This window comes from Stegastes partitus, unplaced genomic scaffold (assembly GCF_000690725.1).
Source record: "Stegastes partitus isolate 25-593 unplaced genomic scaffold, Stegastes_partitus-1.0.2 Scaffold633, whole genome shotgun sequence".
NCBI lineage: Eukaryota > Metazoa > Chordata > Actinopteri > Pomacentridae > Stegastes > Stegastes partitus.
In genome coordinates, this window is record NW_007578364.1 from 145,555 (window position 1) to 165,961 (window position 20,407).

The following is a 20,407-nucleotide window of genomic DNA, read 5'->3' on the forward strand; positions in this document are numbered from 1 at the left end:
TTGGCATGGTTTCATTTGGCACAGAGCTGGTGTCACTGTCATAAAGCCATGGGCAACACTCAGGTTCAGGTAAGGTTTAATGGTTTTAATGATGTAAGCCAGGTTAGGATGGGTTTATGAATCAATAAAAATGGTTTTATAGGCTATATGTGAGAGTGAATACCTGTACATATCTCTAACTGGTTTAGTGTTCTGAAGTCCATGAAGCTGACTAAGTGAAGCTTCACATAACAGAAGAAATCCTTCTGTTTTGTAATGCTAGTGTCTATTAAACCTCATCCAGCCCCCAGCAGCGGCCTTCTGCGAGCTGGACCCTCATCAGGGTTTATCTGTGGTGCAGCTCTACTTGATGCCCTCCTTCTTCCTGGCGGTGCTCATCCTGGGCCTCCCCCTCAACCTGCTCTCCATCTGGGTTTTCTCCCACCGCCTGCGGAGATGGACCCGCAGCACGGTGTTCCTCTTCAACCTGACCCTGGCCGACTTCTCCTGGCTGCTGGCCCTGCCCTTCCTCATCCACTACCACCTGAATCACCTATGCTGGACGCTGGGTTTGCCACTGTGTACGGCCGTCAGGATGCTCTACCACAACTACTTCTACCTCAGCATCTTCTTCGTCACCTGCATCAGTGTGGATCGATACGTCGCCATCGTGCACCCGCTGCGCTCTCTGGTGCTGCTGGGCCGCCGGCAGACCTGCCTGCTGTGCGCGGCGCTGTGGGCGCTGTGTCTGCTCCTCAGTGTACCTGTTGCCACCATGACTCTGATCCAGACCTGCCCCGGGAGCAACCGCACAGTGTGCACCCTGTACATCCTCCTGAACGAGCCCAGGGAGAGCCTCCCTTACTCCCTCTCATGCTCCGTCTTCGGCTTCCTCTTCCCGCTGCTCTGCATCTGCTACTGCGGCCTGCGCAGCGTCAAGGAGCTGCGCCGCCGGCCCGATCCGCACAACAAGCAGCTGCGTCTGCGGCGGTTGCTGAGCACAGTGCTGGTCTTATTTGCGCTGTTTTACCTGCCGTACCACCTGAGCCGCAACGTTGCGGGCGTGATGCGCGCAGTTTACCCGGATAACCCCGCCTCCTGGCGGCCTGCAGACATGGCCTTCTCCCTGGAGATGTGCTTCTGCGGCCTCATCACCTGCGTTAACCCGCTGTTCAGCTGCTTCATCGGCCGCCAGTTCAGGAAGGAGTTTTACGGCACTTTTGCGGGCATGTTTCCTCACTGTGCCGGTCTGCAGGTGGACTCACTGGTGTCCAAACGGTCCCGGATGACGCCGATGAGAAGACAGAGGATGTCTGCTGTCACACCTGTGAACGCACTGCCTGCTCCCAGACCATAGAGGCTGTGGAAATATAAATAAATGATGTTCTTTCACTGATTGTGTCAAACATGATCAAGTGTAAAGGTGTGATCCTTGTCTGTGTTGAAGCTCAGTCATGCAGGTCAGACTCATCAGTAGAAGGCAGCTGGACCAAACAGAGGTCCAGCTGCCTTCTACACAATCATGTGTTTCCTGTTGAGCCACCCGTTTAACTTGACTGGTGACATGTGATAAATACACTGTACACAGCAATGGTTTCCAGTCTGCTTTATCTCACCATCTCTTATCAGTTGATCTTTCTTACACAACACTGCCTCTGCGTGGCTGCCTGCGTACTGTACTCCAGTCTGGTTCCACATGCGTGAATAGCAACTGTCTTTCTTTCTTTTTATCAATGAAAATATGAAATCCCACTTCATTCAGTTTTAGAATTTTAATTCCCACATTATAAAAAAAAAAAAAAGATTTGTATTTTCTACAGAGGCCAAACCAAACCTGAGAAATAACCGAATGTCAAGGCGGTGTGGCCGTGGAGGAGGTGGGGGGGTCTGCTTTGTGCCTGCTGCTGCACCAAGTGGTTTATAATTGGTCGGAGCTCATCCTGAAACCCCCTTTTTCAGTTCATTTAGAAATTAGTGAAGGACAGAGGTTATGGAATTGGCAGTTGAGAGATTTTTAAGTTGTAATTGAATTAGAGGAGCGCAGCGGTGGGAGCGCAGGGAGGAGGGGCGCTGCTCGGAGCTGCTGACAGGTAGACGAGCTGCGCGCTGTCCGCGGTGCTGAAACCTCCTCCGGCTGCCGCCACACCGGAGCTCCTCACCTCAGGTTAGACCGCAGCTCCAACGACCTTCCACCGGCTCCAGATTTCTCCAAAGAAAAAAGAACAAAAAAAAAGAGCCTCCAACTTCTGTATTTTCTGCTGTTTTCTCATCGCTGACTGGATCTTAAGATGGCACTGCACGGATTAACATTGCGCAAGGCAAAAGCGGACTTATTTGACTGCTGTTTTGTGACTGTGAAAGCAGCCCTTTCAGACTGAACGTGTTTCATCCTCTTTCTCCATTTTCGGGCTCTTCCTTCTTTTTTTTCTTCTTCTTCTTTCTTCTTCCTGGACATCGAGGCCGTTTTCTGCGTAAAAAAAGAAAAGAGGCGCGTTATTTGGATTAATATCTCAACAATATGCTCGTTAATGCTGCACTTCCATTTGTTATAGTATTATAGAATTTAAAATAGATATATTATTTGGATATGGAGCCAGGGAAGGAGAAAGCTCTCCCCACCACTAAAGAGGGGCTGAAACAAATCGCAGGAAAGGCCCTTGGGGGTCTGTACAGGTAAGAAAAGAAGAAAATCTATGCATTTATTTTAATCACAAATGCGTTGGGATGAATTCAAATAGAAAATACGCAAATGTTAACATGGCACACAAAACGTGCATTGGCTTTTAATGCGCTCATTCCTGCGTTACGATCAAATCAAAAGGGGAAATCTCTTCTTTATGGGATGAATCACGAACGGGATGTTGAAAGCAGAGTCGTGTGGCCCGAATATTTAAGGATCAGATATTTCCCTGGAGGCTGGTCCCCCTCCACCAGCAGCTGTGGGTGTTTTTAATAATTAATGAAACAGAACGAGTCGTGACACAAGGTCGGAGGATATCTATTACCTTATGTATCCATCTGTATTAATACAAGATCGATGAGCTTCGTATCAAATGACTTCTTATATTCTTTATAGTCACAAAAGACATGAAGTGTAGCCCAGAGGAAACCTGGCTGCAAACCGTTTCAATTTAGAGTAATGAGGCTGGATGTAGTAGATCAGATGTAAAGAATTTAATTGTTTGAAAAATTTTCATTAAAAAAAAGCAAATTCCAAAACGAATTTTGCACAAATGATCCAAAAGCATTTCAGGAGATCTTTTGTGCGTTTTATTCGTTTATTTTTTTTGAGGCCTAAAACACTGATTTTCAGCTGCTGGGTTTGATTCCAAGCTGCAACACAGAAACGTGACTCAAAGCTGTGAAAAAAAATCTGTTGGTTTGATTTCAGCTTGTAGCAGGCCTGTGATTCCACTGGATGAGGCCTTCACAATTCAGTGTTTTAGTTAAGAGGGGGAGAAAAAAAACAATTTCTGTGGAGAAATTCCGATCCAGAGCGGAATTCCAACACCATATTTATGAGGGCTAATTAAAAAATGAAAAGGGGGGGAAAATAACTCTAAACAACGATGGTGCTGATAGTGCTGCAATGCGGTATGAAGGTCATTTTCTCTTCTGTTACCATCCACACAGCCTTTTTCTTTCTGCGAGAAACGGATGATTTTTAAAAAAAAAAATGATATTAGGATTCCACGAGAAGGATGCAGGCTTTCAGGGGCCTGCGTCAGATTTATAAACGAGAATAGAGACATTAAAGGCCTGTTATTGAAGGGGCACGATGAGAATCAGTTCTCTTTGTAGTGCAAAAATGCATATGGAAAAAAATAATCATTACATAAGGAAATGCAGGAGGTTTATGTTTGTGCGTAAAATGAAGAAAATCTGATTTTCCAGTGATGTTTCTCGCGTCTTTAAAAAAAACACCTAAATCTCCTTGTGTTATAGATTTCTTTTATACATCCAAATATGAATTTAACCTATAAAAAAAACGGTGTTATATAATCGGCTTGTCGTGCAGGAGGCTTGAAAAGAAGCAGCAAACAAGTGAGGCCATCGAGCTGACGGAGGATGGGAGACCCAGGGAGGACCAGGAGAGGAAGACGCCCCTGTGTGACTGCACATGCTTCGGGCTGCCGCGCAGATACATCATCGCTATGCTGAGCGGGCTCGGCTTCTGCATCTCCTTCGGTATTCGGTGTAACTTGGGTGTGGCCATCGTCAGCATGGTCAATAACCACACGATCCATCAAAACGGCAAGATCATCATCAAAGAGGTGCCTGTAAACTCCGCCTCTCTGTCTCCAAACCAGGAACCCCCATATTCTGATAGGAGCAGAGGAGCCACAGCCAAAGAGCTGAGGATAGGTTCTACTGGTTAGATTCACCTGGTGAAAATAAATCTAACTAGAAGAGCTTTTCAATTACATTTTAGGTGATGTTATGGAAATTAATTATGGTTGTGTTATTTCTATGCGTAATTTTTATCGAAAACGTGCGTATTTTTTGTTCCTATTAGATTTTACTCACATACGTCACTGCCAAGGCATTAAAGCATCAAATTAAATATACAGACATCCTCTGAAATTATTCCCCCCTTACAAAAGAATCGTTTTTTAATTCAATGCTAACGAATTAAACCTTTAAAAAAAATAAAACTTTAAAGTAATTGTCTTTATTTTCATGTGTCTGAAAGAAAGCGAAATTCAACTGGGACCCAGAGACTGTGGGGATGATTCATGGCTCCTTCTTCTGGGGCTACATAGTTACACAGATTCCAGGAGGGTATATCTCCTCAAGACTGGCTGCAAACAGGTAAAAGAAAAATGAAATTCCCGAATAAATAATGTGTGGGTGTTAAGAAGGCTTTTAAGATATAGGTGTCCATCTTGTTGCATTTTTTTAAAAAATGTATTTTTGAATTGAAGGCGTGGTATTTGTGCTGTAGTCGGTGCTGTGAATGTTAAAGAAACCAGCAGATAAACTGGGGATTTGGCTGATGGCCGCCAGGCGTGCCTCCTCATGTTAATGAGCTCCCATGGGAGGACCATGTCTAATCCTTTATGTTGGGAGAGGCATGGCAACCACACCAGCCAAAGCCCTGCGTGAAGCATGGCTCCAAGTAAGGACTGGGGTGTGATTTTTAAATGACCGTTTTACTCCTGTATTTCATTTTTTAAAAAAGCTGATTAGAAAGCTACAGTTGAACAAAGGAACAGAACAAATGTGCAACAAAGGACAGTAAGCACAAAATTTTAGGATTCCCCTTTGGAGTATTTTGGAAATATGACTTCACTACAGGAGAGGTTCTGTCAGATCACAGCATCAGTCTTCATATATTAGGGCACTGTTCAAGTGTTTTTATGTGGGGAGTGGAGTCTAAAATAAGATGCAAATCTTTGAAGAGCCTCATCATGCCAAGTCAGCTGAGCCCACTGACGCCTTCTGCTGCAAACACCTCCTCTCCTCACTCCCCTGGAAGCTGAATAACTGCCTGTTGTGTGTGTGTTTGTTTGTGTGTATGTGTGGCATCCAATTAGGAGTGTTTTTTTTATCCAGTATGTAGTAAAGAAATATACTGTACAACATTATATAACATTTTGTTGAATGTTTCAGTGTGTCTGATGCACCTGCTAGGAATCAGCACTGTTGCTGTGTCTCTGTCTGAATGATGATTTTATTTGGCTAATAATTTGACAAATAATCCCAACACACTGTTTATGCAGAGTTTTTGGTGCTGCCATCGTGCTGACATCCACCCTGAACATGTTCATTCCCTCCGCCGCCCGGGTGCACTATGGATTTGTCATCTTTGTGAGGATATTACAAGGCTTGGTGGAGGTACTGATGCAGTTTTGCACGTCAGATTTTGACCTTTAAAAGACTCAAAAGTGATGCCTCATTATCAAGCCGAGAGCTGAACTTGACCCCTAATGAAACTGCCCTGACATTCTGTATTCAGCCAGGTTTTTTTTTTACTGAAATCTCATGTCCCACGTCAAACCCTTCCTGCTTTCTGTTTGAATTTCCACTGCAAAAAAAAAAAAAAAACACAAAATGTTGGGCCCATTATGAAGAGGCTCCATTCATTATACTGTACACAGATTACTGCGCAGTGGGCAAACAACATAAAACCCTGAATAGCAGAGCTTATGTAGGTAGGTTTGTCGTGCTGAAACCGCTCCATGTTCACATAGAAACACGTCGGACAAAAGAGATAAAAAGCACTCGATGCAGGCAGCTCCCGCAGCTCAAGAAGGGGCACGATTTCAGAGATGCTATTATCAGATTGAAGGTCATCCTCTTTTGTCGTTTTGTTTAGCTGCATGCTGCCGTTTCAATAGCGGCTCATGACCATTGAGGGAGAGGAGAGAGGGGAGAGAGGGCTGGCTGCGTTCAGCAACACGACTTATTACTACAAATTAAACATTAGCATTTCAGGGTGTCTCCCACTGCAAGCCCCAGCAATTTGTGTCTATCAATAGTTGATTGTATGCCACTTAGTGTGTAATGAAGATTTAATAGGAGCAATTCTGTTTCTTCTTTTTTCTCATGGAGTGGGTAGTCAGTTTGAATTTGCACAGACTCACACCTAAGCCATTAGTCTCTATTAGAAAGGTCAGCTACGATGCATGTCAGTTTGTTTGTTATTAACTGCCATTTGTCCTGAGAGACGATTGGAATCAAGCAGAACATCTCCCCTCTATGTAAATTCTATTGAGTGAAAGTGTAGAAATAGATTAGTCTCTATTGATGACATTAACAGTAGAAGCATCTTGTGCAATTACACTATTTACAAAAAAGATGTGTTGGTGGAAAATGTCAGATCAAACTGTGACTGTGATGTCGCTCACTGTGCAGGGAGTGACTTACCCAGCCTGCCATGGGATCTGGAGTAAATGGGCTCCACCGCTGGAAAGAAGTCGTCTGGCAACCATCTCCTTCTGTGGTACAAAATATGCACGCATGGTTCTGGTTTCTGCAGGCAGAACGAGATGAGCTCATTAGACAGACTGTATTGTCACACTACTTCATACACTGATGTGCAGGTTTAGAATGACACAATATTGTTCCTATAACGTGTACTGTAGTGACAGCAGACACTCACCTTTGGATAAACAGCCCCGGATCAGGTTCTGCTTAGTCCTAACAATCTGTCTCGTTCAGGATCCTATGCCGGTGCGGTGATAGCCATGCCTCTGGCCGGGATCCTGGTCCAGTACACAGGATGGTCCTCCGTCTTCTACGTGTACGGTGAGTGTCAGAGTATTTTAAAGAAGGAAAAACTTCTAACAAGTGAGCAGTTGATTTAAAAAGAAACAAATTAAATCCTTGTTCAGTTCAGTCCATTTTGGGTTATGTGGGCTTAGTTGAAAAACTGTAGACACTGTTGTGGAAGTGAGTCAGTTTGCTGCCTTTATTGCTTATTTTAAATACTTGTTGTTTCAGCATTTACAGTCATCCCATAATTACTGCAGCTGCTGTTCAGCTGTTACACACTAGTCCAGCTTCCAGACACTGATTTTAATTCCTTTTAAATATCTCCCAGATTAGACAAATAATCCACAGTGTCTGACTGTGTCTTACAGTTTATGATGTTGATGCTGAGCAAAATAATAAAACCACATCACTATAGTTGTTAAATCTGGGCCACTCAGTCAGATTTGTGCATAACTTTATGCAAACTTCCTTCAAATTTCACACTTGCATGTTTAGTATTGTTGAAAATAATGGGATCTCCACTAGAATTTAAAGTCTCCCTGGCTGTTGATTAAACCTCTAAAAACTCTTTTTATCAAAGCTACAGATTTAGAAGTTGCTTTTTCTTCATAAAAATAATCCCTTCCTGCTTTAAAAAGTGGCTTAGATGTAGCTCTACACTGTTGTTTTCTCTAGAAGGTTTAGAAACACAAAGTACCACTTCTATTGCCACCCAGGCCTCTGCTACTGGCTGCAGCTTGAGCACACCAGCTCACCCATTACTCAGCCATACATATTCACCAGAAATCACAAAATGCCAGGATTGGTTTGTTGTCATGTTTTTCAGACCCAGCAGTGACAAAAGACTTAAATTGTCACTGAAATGAGTCTTTAACGTCTGTGACATAAGTCTGTCCTCACTGACGTGTTTGATTTGATTTGTTCAGGATCCTTTGGAATAGTTTGGTACATGTTCTGGGTTTTGGTGTCCTATGAAAGCCCGGCAGAGCACCCGACCATCACCGAAGAGGAGCGCCGTTACATCGAGGAGAGCATTGGCGAAAGCGCCCAGCTGATGGGTGCAATGGAAGTGAGTCCTCAGTCTGTTCGGCTTCATTTGTCTCATCACACTCTGTGTTGCGCTTCCAGCTGATTCTGTGTTTTGTCATGTGTTTTAACAGAAATTCAAGACCCCCTGGAGGAAATTCTTCTCCTCTATGCCCGTCTATGCAATCATCGTGGCCAACTTCTGCAGAAGCTGGACCTTTTATCTGCTTCTCATCAGCCAGCCTGCATACTTTGAAGAGGTTTTCGGCTTTGAGATCAGCAAGGTAAATAAATATATCCCTTATAATGCCTATTATTAGACCTAAAATGTTTTAATACATCATCTGTTTCTGTGATAACATTGTCAAGATTAGAGTGTCATTTTCTCTGACATTAATCACTCAAGTTTAATGTGGTTTGATTTGTTAGACATGCAAAGTAAGAATCTTTCTGATATGCTAAGATCTCTCTGATTAAAAACTACAATAGTCATATTTCTTGTTTAATTTACATTTTGCAATCTAAACAGTTAAACAATATTTTATTCATTCTTGTGTGCTAAACATTTTATTTTAGGAGTTCTAAAAAGTATTTGCCCTTATCTTGAATAAACTGAGCGAAGAAAAAGCAGCTGTAACTGATACTTTTACAGAAACGATATGAACAGTAAAAACAGTGGCGAGCATAAACAATGTGATAAAGATATAATACGATTAACCTACAGACAGAATTAGCAGTTTTCAGGAGCTTTATAGTGACTTTATGGTTATCATTTAACTGTCTGACTCACAATTTTTCTGTTTTGATTCACTCTTATTCTAATTTTTTGGTCATAGAGAAGTGCTGAGAGCCAAAAAGCTTTTAAAACTTACATTTCTTAAACAATGCACACTATACCTGCTCAGCACCAAACAGCAGACAGACACAGTTAGTGACTGACTGGTGAATATAGTGCAGCATGTAGCAGCTAAAGAGCCTGATATTTCTATTAGTAGGTGGTGGAGACCAAAACAGAGCTAAAAGAGAGCGTCTAATGGACTGATATGTAACAGGTGGCCACAAACACAGATGGCAGTAGAGTATGTTAATGCTGTATTCATAAATTGCTTCATGAATTGAATCCATCATTGCAGATTTAAAAAATAATTACTTAATAAAACCAATCTAAAATGACTAGTTTTCACGAGTTAAGTTGTTGAAAACTGTTAGAATGTACCAGTGCAACAGAATAATAGATGTGATGGTTTCCACTCTTTGTTACTCGTCTCGTTGTGTTTTATGTTGTGTTCTAAAAGTGGCTCCTCTGTTGTCATAGTTTGTTATTAAAAGTAAAATGTGGTGACACTGTGAGAGTTGTGTACACAGTTGGTCACTTTCTCTCTCTACAAAAAAAAGACTTAGTGTCAATAAATATTTTTTTCTCTTGGCCTCAGGCAGAACACTGAACCTGAAACTGATGTTGACAAACAGAAAAAAAGACAAGAAAAGAAAAATTTAATTACATTTAAAAAGCTTATATTTGGTCACATGTAAAATAAAGCGACATATTACAGTTTAATCTTATAGTTTGTTTCCATTAAATGACTTGTCTTGACTGTCTTTGTCTTAAATTGCATTATTTCAACTTGAAAATATTCATTGGGACTCATTACCTCATTTTTAAAAAGTTGAATCATACAGAAAAAATACAAACAAAAAAGATTTCCAGTGTTCTCTGTCACAAGATGTTTGATTGTCACAAGAAAACAGATCTGAGCACAGACTATGAGGCAAGATGAATCATTTACCGGCGCAATTTTGTGATGAATTCATCTTCCCTTGTAAATAAATGCATCTTCCCAGCAACATAATCCACTCAGTCCTAAATTGTCCTCATCTTTGCCCTGCAGTCAGAGTGTAAAGCATGACTCAAGCTGGTCTGACAGGTGTAATTCAGGACCAGAATGAGATTCTGTTATTACGGAGGTGAATTATTGCTCACATGCGATACTGGAGTCAGAGGGACATTTGTTCTGACACTGAAAGAATCACTTTTGTTGTGACAGTTTCTTTGTAGCTGTCACAGTTGTTTCAGACACTTGTGTGATGGTTTCTCAGGTTGGAATCGTGTCGGCTCTTCCTCACTTGGTTATGACCATCATCGTGCCTTTAGGAGGCCAGTTAGCGGACTACCTGCGGACCCACAACATCATGTCCACTACTATGGTCCGCAAAATCATGAACTGTGGAGGTGAGGCTCAAACCATCAGCTTTCTGTCTGCGCCCGGTGATATGAAAGAAACATTTCTCATCAGCTCATCAGGTAATAACTCTGGTCCTGTTGTTTTCAGGGTTTGGTATGGAAGCTACTCTCTTACTGGTGGTTGGTTACTCTCACAGTAAGGGGGTGGCCATCTCTTTCCTCGTTTTGGCGGTGGGTTTTAGCGGTTTTGCAATATCAGGTGAGTCTAAAAACAAAGAACTCACCTTTTATCCCATCTCTGTTCAAAAGAGCATCTGAGTCAGAATTTTCTCCTCTTTTTGCTGCAGGTTTCAACGTGAACCATCTAGACATCGCTCCTCGCTACGCCAGCATCCTCATGGGCATATCCAACGGTGTGGGTACCCTGTCAGGAATGGTCTGCCCACTTATAGTGGGAGCAATGACAAAGAACAAGGTGAGTCATTCCTGATGTACGTGTAAATACAGATCCATTTTTATAGCTGCTAAAAACTTATATATCCGAGCTTAAGTTTTTATTTTTAACACTGAATATTAATTTAAGTTGCTCCTCTGGGTTCAAAAAAACCCTAAGACACTAATCTCTGTTCATCAAAATAACATAGAAGCTTCTTCCATGTATCTCTTCATGATTAGATGTAACTCCACACCTTTGCTTCTCTAGTTTTTGTGATCAGTAACATGATTCTAACTTCACCCATCCCCCTGTTGCTCCTCTGCTCAAACACTGTACAACTACTCCACACTACTCAGTAGCAGGTTGTAATATTTGAGTAATTCAGCCAGACATGTTAGAACTGGAAACCAATTTTGAACAAGGTGTAGAACAAACTGTACAGGGTTGTCGACAAGTCAATATATCAAAATGGAAATGTAGTTTAAGTATTGCTCTCCACAACGTTAGCATCGCAGCAGCAGTCGATAACATAAGTCTTCGGCTACATCATCATACAGCTAATAACATGTTGCTAATATTAAATAATGGCTTTTTTTCCCCTCTTTTGCAACTTTGCAATCAAAAACAGGATTTGTTCCTTACCTGTGTTATGTAGAAAACCCCAGAAGTTTGAATCCATCTTTTTGACAGTCATCGGTACGCTGTAGTTTCTTTATTTCACTCATGACGTGTCTTCCAACATACAACAAACAGCATGTGGACATGTTAACAAGTTAAACAAAAAAGATTTTTACTGAAAAGTCTCTGGAACATAATGATCAAAGCTAGTTCAAGTGTAATTTAGATGAGATGGCGTAAAGAAAAACAACATCAGTTCATTTCGTCAAGTGTCTTAAAAATATAGATGTTTAAGTGGAAAAAACTAGTGGCTGCAGAAGTTATGACGGGAGTGAAGGAGGAAGCTAGGAGATGAGAAGTCTAGATAAGGAGGAGGTTGGGGTCGATGAGCAGGTCAGCAATATTTCAGACTTTAGCACCAGAAGATTTTAATGTTTTTCCCCTGTTTTCAAGCATGACCACAGCCATGAAGTCAACTTAGCCACATGCTCATTGTTGTAAAATGAGAGCAAAGGTGGTATAATGTAAACTACGTGCCCATTTTAATCTAAATCACGTTTCCTTAACAGTAACTAACTACATATTTAACCCAAACCACAATCATTCCTTCAGCCTAGCCAAGCCCCTTTGTTCCTCTGCATAACTAAACCTTGACCAAAATGTTGGGCTCATAAAAGACTTCTTTGCTCCCAGTATGAAGCTGATTGAGAAGACAAGTTGTGACAGCCTTCACGAAGTGACTCAGTCTGGTTACAACTCTTTTCTGTTCCTAGACCCGGGAAGAGTGGCAGTATGTCTTCCTCATTGCCTCTCTTGTGCATTACGGAGGCGTGATATTTTACGGGCTCTTTGCGTCCGGGGAGAAACAGCCATGGGCCGACCCTGAGGAAACCAGCGAGGAGAAGTGCGGTTTTATAGATGAGGATGAGCTGGCCGAGGAGACAGGCGACATCACGCAGGGCTACGGCGCGATGGGCGGTCCGGCCAAGAGCTACGGGGCCACGGCGCAGCTCAACGGAGGATGGGTGCAGGACTGGGATAAGACGGAGGAATATGTACAGGAGCCAGCAGGAAAGATGTACGCTGAGCGAGGCTATTCTTAAAACCAGACAGTTGTGGTGAGTCTGCCTACAAACAACAGACTCTCCATCAGAGATTGCACAAATAAGCATTATATTACATATTTAAATCCATTCTGTGTGTTCAAGTGAAACTAGTTTCAAAAGCCAATGTAAAGAAATAGTTAATTGCAATGCAGAACAATCTTCATTAGATTCTCACGTTTCTCATCACATCTACACACAGCAGGGCTTCACTATACAGACAGCGGTTGCAAAGAAAGCTGCAGATCTATGTTGTACTACTTAGACACCCAAACCTCATCAGTCTACTTGAACAACATGAGCCAGATAACACTGCAGTTGACCATCATATAGGGTCTTTCTCTGAAATACCACTCTGATTGCACTGAAACTATAAGTATTCTAAAAACAAGATTCTATTCTGTTTCTCAAATGTGTTTTATGTACTGTATATACCTGTATACTGTTTCTGTGAGACTATCGTGGATTTTGGGTCGTTGATCTGTGTTAACATTAATATAAAAGGCCATATTTTTCATGGACAGTACCTCTTCAGGGAGACGTCTGCTTGCAAAAAAGGTCTTCTCGAGCGAGGCCTGTAATACACGATAAGACAAAAATAGCGTGAGTGAAATTGAACCGTAGAGTTTTAGTGTGTGTTTGTTGCATGAATTTGCTCAGATCAATGTTTCAGATGCAGCCGCCTCACAGTCACTGGTAGTCCTCATTCAGCCTACTGCTTTGTTCTTAGATAAGTGTCTTCTGCCACTATAAATAATAAAAATGAACTTTCATAATAATCAGGTTCTGGTCGTGATGTGAGACAAATCAAAAAAGTTTTGAAGGCAACTGCTCAGAAGACATTGTTTATTGATGTTTGGTGTGCACTGCAATAAATTCTGTGTACCAGCCGCCACCCATCACATTCTGTTTTGTAATGTAACACTGGCTTGCTGTATCTAACTGTAATTGTTTTTGAGTCATGTGATGATCAACATTAAGGTGTGTGTTTTAACAAATTACTAGTGTCTGGAGAATCCAGCTTTAGTGCTCATGATGCAGGAGATGTTGTTGCATTTTGACAGCGGGGAATGCAGTACTGTGTATGAAACAACCAAGTTTCGTGATCTCTTGGTGTTCCTTGGTTGTTGTCATTGTCACCAAAAGTACTTTATTGACACATTGATATTGTCACATTTGAGTGGACCACATGAATTAATAGATGGCTCTTCCACCTGACTTTATTTGCTGTTTAACACTTTTCTTCATTTTGCTGTATGAAATCTGCAAGGATGTTTAAAATATATGAATATTTAAGAATGTTTAAGATGACCAAAAGATGCTATTACGGCTTTGTGCCTGAAGTTTATGTAAAACAGATAAATGTGATTTTATGGCTTCTAATATTGTGTTTAATGAAGAGGTATGTTGATGTCAAAAAAGTGTTATAAAAAAAAAATACTCATATCATTTTATAAAAAAAAAATACCAAAAAGTCAGATATTTTTTGTCATTTTTAACACATGTGTTGATGTGATTCACTGTAGCACTCACAGGCTGGAGACAGACCGCCGAACCAGTTAACCGCCTTCTCCAATCGCTGCCAAGCATCTCCTATTCTCTCCGTGTTTCTCATTAGTAAATCAATGGCGGAGGTCTCTAGAGTCAGGGGGGGAGAGAGTGGTGGACCCTGTAGCCAGGTAATTGGTAAAAGGACAGACGAACAGTAATGCTAACGATGTTACCAGAGTTTACATCCCTACAAATGACTACTTCTGACTTTAATATGCGGTGAAGAAGCTGCTGCCAAAGTGTCGTGTTGGTGTATAAAAGTGTGATGAATCTATTAAACCTCTCAGCAGCCCCTCACACCTTTCTGTGCAAGCAAAAGAAGCTTAACTGAAAAAAAGAAACACCTTGTGAGAGTGTAAAGTGTGCAAAGTGGAAGATTGGAAACACACTCTGTTTCTGTTCTCTGCACATCTGAGGTCGGAGGTGGAAAATTCAGCAACAACTATTGACCGAGCTCCTTCATTAAGTCCAATCGCGTGACAGATCAATACGGTTTAAATGCAGAATCCATTTGTGTTTTCCATTTTGTGTTCAATTGAAAGTTTGAATTCAGATTAAATATGCAGAGGACTTGGAAGGTCGAGTAACTTTGGTGGTTATCATTGGACTTGTTTTTTAAGTGTTGGAAAAATAATGAACAAAAAAGAAAAATACTTTAGGATGTTTCTTTAAAATGGCATACAGCATAAGAATGATCACTACACTGTGTGCATTTACATTTTAGCTGAGGTTTCATGCAACAATTGCACTAACATTGTGCTGAAAATATCTATTTTACTGAAGAAATTTTTGAGGAGAGAGTTAAAGAAAAAAACGCAGATGGGAATTTGCCTGTTGATCTCATCTCATAAAATCCAATGATATGAGATTATGACAGGCAAAATTAAAGCAGAAATCAATGCAAAACAGTGTAAATGATATATGATAATACAAAAAAAACCCTCCAATATGAAATAGGTCTGTATGAATACACAGGCTAATACTGATATATTTAGATTTAGGCTCCATGTGCACAGAGAATAACATGACTGAGTGGTGAACAAACATAAAATTAAAAGACAACGGTTTTAATATTGGATTAATTGTTTAGGACATTTTAAGAAAAATACCAGAACAACTAGATCCAACTTTATTGTGAATATTTACTGAATTTCTACTCTTTTAGGATTAAAAACTATTGGATTTTTGATTGTAAATTAGGTGAAACAACAGTTGAAATAGGTCAACTTTAGTTTAAGGACATTGATATGATGCTTCGGAAGAAAGCAAAAACTGAAGTGAGAGAGTGAATCAGAAATGTGATATTACCGTCTGTGGCTGCTCTGTGCTTCTCTGCAGCATGTCCAACACATCACTCTGGAGGCCCACAAACTGCTGCCCTTCATTGAGGTGGTAAATAATTCAGGGCAATATGGCGTCCATCGTCAGGCAGCACTCTGGGATTCTTCCTACAAGAGCTCAGTGGCATGTTACAGACTGGATCAGAGATTTAGATCCTCACTGTGCCTCTGCAGACAAGAATGAATCAAATAGGGAAGATATAAAACGTGAAAGCGCTGTGGGAGTCCATCACTAGGTCTGACCAGCTTCTTGAAGGTTCTGCTTGATCTCAGTGCAACCACCTACAGGGACCAGGCTGGATCTGTTGGGAAAATGCAACTGGTGCCATTTTTTTAAAAGGTTGTCAGGTGTGGCAAATTTAATAAAGACGCTACCTAGAATATATGTTGTGCTACATTTCTGTTGCATGAAATTTGGCAGAGTTGCAGCTGAAAAATCTTAGAACAGGTTCAATAACATCAGTGCCACTAACTCGTTCCGAGTGTGTTTGCATAATTTTTCATTTTTTATTAGACTCTAATCTTGTGACAAAAAGAAAACTAATTGTTTTTCGAAATTCTCCCAAACATCTCACATCCGTAGTGACCAAGGATCTTCAAGTTGTTGGAGATGTTTTATCAGTTGAAAGTTCCAGGAAATAGCCTAGGCCTTAAGGGGTTAAACGTGTAGGTTTTCCATTGTCCTCTGACTGTATCAAAAGTTGAACATGTTCTCTTTGCTGCTCCCCTCTCACCTAAGAGAAATGATGGACAGGCATGAAGTTTGTGGGGGTGGAGGTTAAGGTGTTGACCACCGGTTTTATGCACATGATGGACAGCACATGGAGTACTTTACTGTGTTGACTGATGGTTCGATCACAGGAAGCAGCTCCATGTCTGCAGCAGCAGCAGCAGCAGCAGCAATTACAATAAATCTCAGCTTCTCCCCTGATTATCTGCCCAACTGAGGAGGGGAAACCATTAACGCTCGCCGCCGCCTGCTCCTCGGTGCACATGTTAATTTGACAGAAAACACAATTGTGTCAGCGCTCACGTGGAACATGTTTTCTCATGCCTACCCAGCCGCGGTGGTCATGGCTGTTACACCGGTGACGTGCACAGTAATTGGGTGAAATCTGGTGTCAGCGTTTCATTCATATGTGGAGAGTCTCTGCCTGTAGCATCGACCCTTCCTGCCTTTGCAGCATCTCATTGTGGTGTTTGTGTAATGCTGAGGGCTGGGAGGCACGGGGGGGAATTGAGTAGTTGTCGGGGTGTGGGGCAGGTGCAGTTTGGCTCCTGGGGGACTGTAATGGGATGAGGCCCAGCCAGAATGAGTGTTTGATGACAGGGTTGCACGCCTCCTCTGGGACTCCGCCTGCATGCAATTATCCTCCTGATCCCTCCTGCTTCTGTCTACAACCCGAAAAGTCTGTAGAAATCTTCCCATCCTGCTGACTCAATATCTGTTCATTTAAAATGTAAAAATCCGACTCTCTCATTGGCTGAAAGATGACGTCATTATAACTGCCAATTTCAAAGCGGTTTTGGAGTAATTAAAGTTTTATGACACCCTCCAGTGTGACATTACAGCACCTCGGGGCAATTGAATCTAGACACACCTCCTTCTCCTCCCTTGTTAATTGCTTTATTAATGGAGAGCTTGCAGGCCCAAAATTAGTTTTTACACAAAATAACATGTTACGCGTCACTGCACTCCACCCACTACAACTGAAATTACTATTTTCATCAGCCATGATTCCAAACTGACTCCTGAACCCTGTCGTTGTTATTGTGATGAGATTCTAAGCTAAAGATGCTCAGTCACGCAGACAAACACAGAAATGCAAATTGTTCCCGCTGCAAAAATCTCGCTCAGCTCCCAACAACAACGAGAAGTGCGTGCCATCCTCAGTTTGTTCTGCACTTTACTTTCTAGTCCCACTTAAACATTTATAAGCACCAAACTAGATTTCACCCACAGTAATGAGGCACAGAAACAGAGACGCCGTTTTCAGAATGGCCGTTTGTCTGCAACGAGAACTGAACCAGAGGAAGGAGATTGCTGTGTTCAATTGGTTTCCCTCCTCAGAAGTGGTTTCCTCCAGTTGCATGTGAGGTGATCTATCACGGCCCATCCAGTTAGTCTCCCCTCCCCCATATCAGATCACGCTGACAGCTTCATACTATGCTCATATAGTATCACACACACAGACAAAGGACGATTAGATTCCACATGATACTCACCGCCGGCAGGTCCTGAGAAATCTAGATACAATCAAGATCACATGTTAGCAGATAACACAGTTTGTTCTTTGTCTTTTGATCTTCTGCACATCATAATTCACATATAGGAAACAGATGTTACTGATTATTTTCATAATCTGTTGGGCTGCTGGTTATTTTCTCAGTTAATTTCTTGGCATCATCAGAATTTCTCAGAAAATAAATACAAGATATGTAATTAAATCTAACGTTAAGACATGACAAACTATTTTACATGTGAGAAGCTAAAACAAAAAACGCAAACAAATCAGTGATTATCGACTTGGTTATTAATTTTTCTCTTGACTGACTAATTAATCAATCACTTCATCACTGCAGCTTGGTTTTCCTTTGTTCTACCAACCAACTCCCTCCCTTTCCTCAACATACAGACGTGTTTTTGCAACCACAGCGCCTCACTGGAGAGTCTGACAGAGCAGATTTTTATGGGGATCTCACACAGAGGACAATGAAAAATCTTCCTCCCAAGCTGCACCAACATGACACCCATTTGCGGCGTTCTTCTCCTCACAGCTTCGCTGCAACAAACCAGATTAAAGCATCGGTCTCTGCCCCCTCGCTGCTCGTCTGATGGCAGTGATCATCAGCAGGCTCTGAGTGGGACACAGGTGTTCGGTGGGGTCCTCCTGCCTCTGTGATCCGTCACCGAGGCCACGCCAGGTTCAGGCTGGAGCGGCTTAGGCACGTGCCGAGGGAGGGCTCTACCCTCCCACGCCCTCCCTCCCCCCTCAGAGGACTCCCTATTCACACCACCAGATGGTGGCTGGGTCTGAGTTTTAATGAATGTTATCCTTCATGACCCTTTAGAAGCTGCAGAACAGCAGTCCCCCTCAGCACGTCGCACTGCAGTTTGTTACCCCACACCGACAGAGAGCAATATTACACTGGATGGAATATAAAGTAAGGGAGGGAATACACGACACCTCAGCTGTAATTTAACATCTAAATGTGCTATTTCCTTGCTCAGAGTAAGACAGAAATGCCACAAATAGACTCATTTTTAGCACCTTCATTTTAGTGAACAGTATCACACCTTTACATAAGTCGGTTGTAGATAATACTATTGTATTACCACAATAACCCTTTTACATTACAGCCTAAACACAGAGGGCAACTTGTTAGTAAAAAGCTGCATTATGTGTCATCAGTAAAAGTGGTTATTTACATTTGCAGCTAAATAGAACACCCGCCTCTCAGATTAAACTGAAGCATGTATGGGCTTCACTTTCAGCTTTCAATCATGTGGTTATTTGTCTGGTATAAATCACGAAGGTTCCAGTAAATATAGATTGATAGAGGCAGAGCACTAAATTGTGGTCTTGATTTTCTTGCAGCCTTCTTGGAGTCAGACAGTAACACTTGTGAATCATCACCACGGCTGCTCACTCGCTCTGCCAGTTATGTGTAAGGCTGTGAATAAGAGTGAGAACCAGCAAATCTAAAAAAGAAATCTGTCAGTGAAACAGCCCAGAGACTACATGCTAAAGCGCTCCTCGGTTGCAATTAGAGGTTTGAAAATTTTCATTAGTTTGTTAAATAAAACTTCCAAAACGGAAAAAAAAAAAATGTATTTAGAAGATTGGAGCAGGTTCGATTTCTTCAGTTGGTTTCTGTGCAGCCTGATGCATACGTTCTTCATTGGTCGGAAATAAATTGGTTGTGTACATGTTGCCCTTTATTCAGTGACCCTTGTCTGTCTCTACGTGAATTGCTTTCACGGCGTGTTAAACGAGCCGTGGTTGTGTTGGTGTTTCCCTCCTCGCGGTGGCCGGGGCTCTAATCCGCTGTCTGACAGAGTTATGTCACACACCAGCTATTGTGGAGGCTTTGATTGAAGACGCCCCGACTAACTAATTGATCCCTCGCCACAGAGGTGCTCTGACACACGGGCGAGATCCGAAATGTGTGAATTGGCAGTCGAGTCACATGACTGGCATTAAGCCAATCAAAATTTATGGGTTTAGATTGTGCTGGAGGCGTCGCTGACAGATGGTGTGAGAGAAACTGAAAATCATTTTAGGTGTGTACAGTTAGAGAAGGGTAAACTGGACACACTGTGCTTTTCTTCCCTTTGCTCATTGCTATTTCTGTGCAGCTCCTTGTCCTTGAAAACAGTTTATTATCAAACCCATCGCTTTACAGATCTGCATAATGAGGAGGTAAACTTAAGAGTTTTTTCAGGTCCTCATGAATCCACAGCTGCAGAATCATTTTTAAACAGCACAAATCAACATTTTGGTGGGTGGATGACATTTATGATGCTGAATGAAACCTTGAATCTCCAGAGAGCCTTTTATCGGTGTAAACTATTCACAGTCCGACAATTATTTTCCGTTTAATTCAGTCACATCACGTGCTGCCACCTCTTACAAGGCAGCATGTGACGCTACCATCTGTCCAAACCCAGTAAGCTCTGCAATTTAACAAATATCCAACTGCACTGACTAAAACAAAAAATGAATAACTTCCATTATCACAAGGCAAATACTCCAATCAAGAATTTATATGAGAAAGAATTAGTCTAGCGTTACACATTTTCAGTCTTACTGGAGCCACAAAATTAACCATTTATATTATGATGTTTTCCAAATGTAATCAATGTGTTGGGTGTCTGTTTGTCTGCAGTTACATTTCATGAATTGAAGAAAAGTGCAGAATAATGAATCAAAAATGTGAGTGGACCAGAAAT

The 20,407-nt window shown here is 41.8% G+C and overlaps 2 protein-coding genes across 2 annotated transcripts; both read left to right on the top strand.

The window, feature by feature from the left end:
* The first annotated feature begins 48 nt into the window (after positions 1-48).
* LOC103363122 (succinate receptor 1-like) lies at positions 49-1,388 on the top strand. Its single transcript, XM_008289739.1, has 2 exons — positions 49-69; positions 284-1,388. Exons 1-2 carry the CDS (start codon positions 49-51, stop codon positions 1,334-1,336), a joined length of 1,074 nt encoding a protein of 357 aa, XP_008287961.1. The 3' UTR covers positions 1,337-1,388.
* Positions 1,389-2,566: 1,178 nt separating this feature from the next.
* Positions 2,567-12,562, top strand: LOC103363098 (vesicular glutamate transporter 2.1). The gene is made up of 12 exons (XM_008289706.1): positions 2,567-2,652; positions 3,998-4,253; positions 4,673-4,791; positions 5,703-5,817; positions 6,838-6,925; positions 7,144-7,230; positions 8,124-8,266; positions 8,358-8,507; positions 10,321-10,453; positions 10,554-10,664; positions 10,753-10,880; positions 12,233-12,562. Exons 1-12 carry the CDS (start codon positions 2,567-2,569, stop codon positions 12,560-12,562), a joined length of 1,746 nt encoding a protein of 581 aa, XP_008287928.1.
* Positions 12,563-20,407: the final 7,845 nt, after the last annotated feature.

Excerpts from the sequence above, each read along its gene's own strand:
- LOC103363122 (XM_008289739.1), top strand. The coding sequence starts at position 49 with ATGGGCAACACTCAGGTTCAG. Across the intron at positions 70-283 it reads TGGGCAACACTCAGGTTCAG|CCCCCAGCAGCGGCCTTCTG; the intron begins GTAAGGTTTAAT and ends AACCTCATCCAG.
- LOC103363098 (XM_008289706.1), top strand. The coding sequence starts at position 2,567 with ATGGAGCCAGGGAAGGAGAAAGCTCTCCCCACCACTAAAGAGGGGCTG. Across the intron at positions 4,254-4,672 it reads GCAAGATCATCATCAAAGAG|AAAGCGAAATTCAACTGGGA; the intron begins GTGCCTGTAAAC and ends TGTGTCTGAAAG. Across the intron at positions 7,231-8,123 it reads CTCCGTCTTCTACGTGTACG|GATCCTTTGGAATAGTTTGG; the intron begins GTGAGTGTCAGA and ends TGATTTGTTCAG.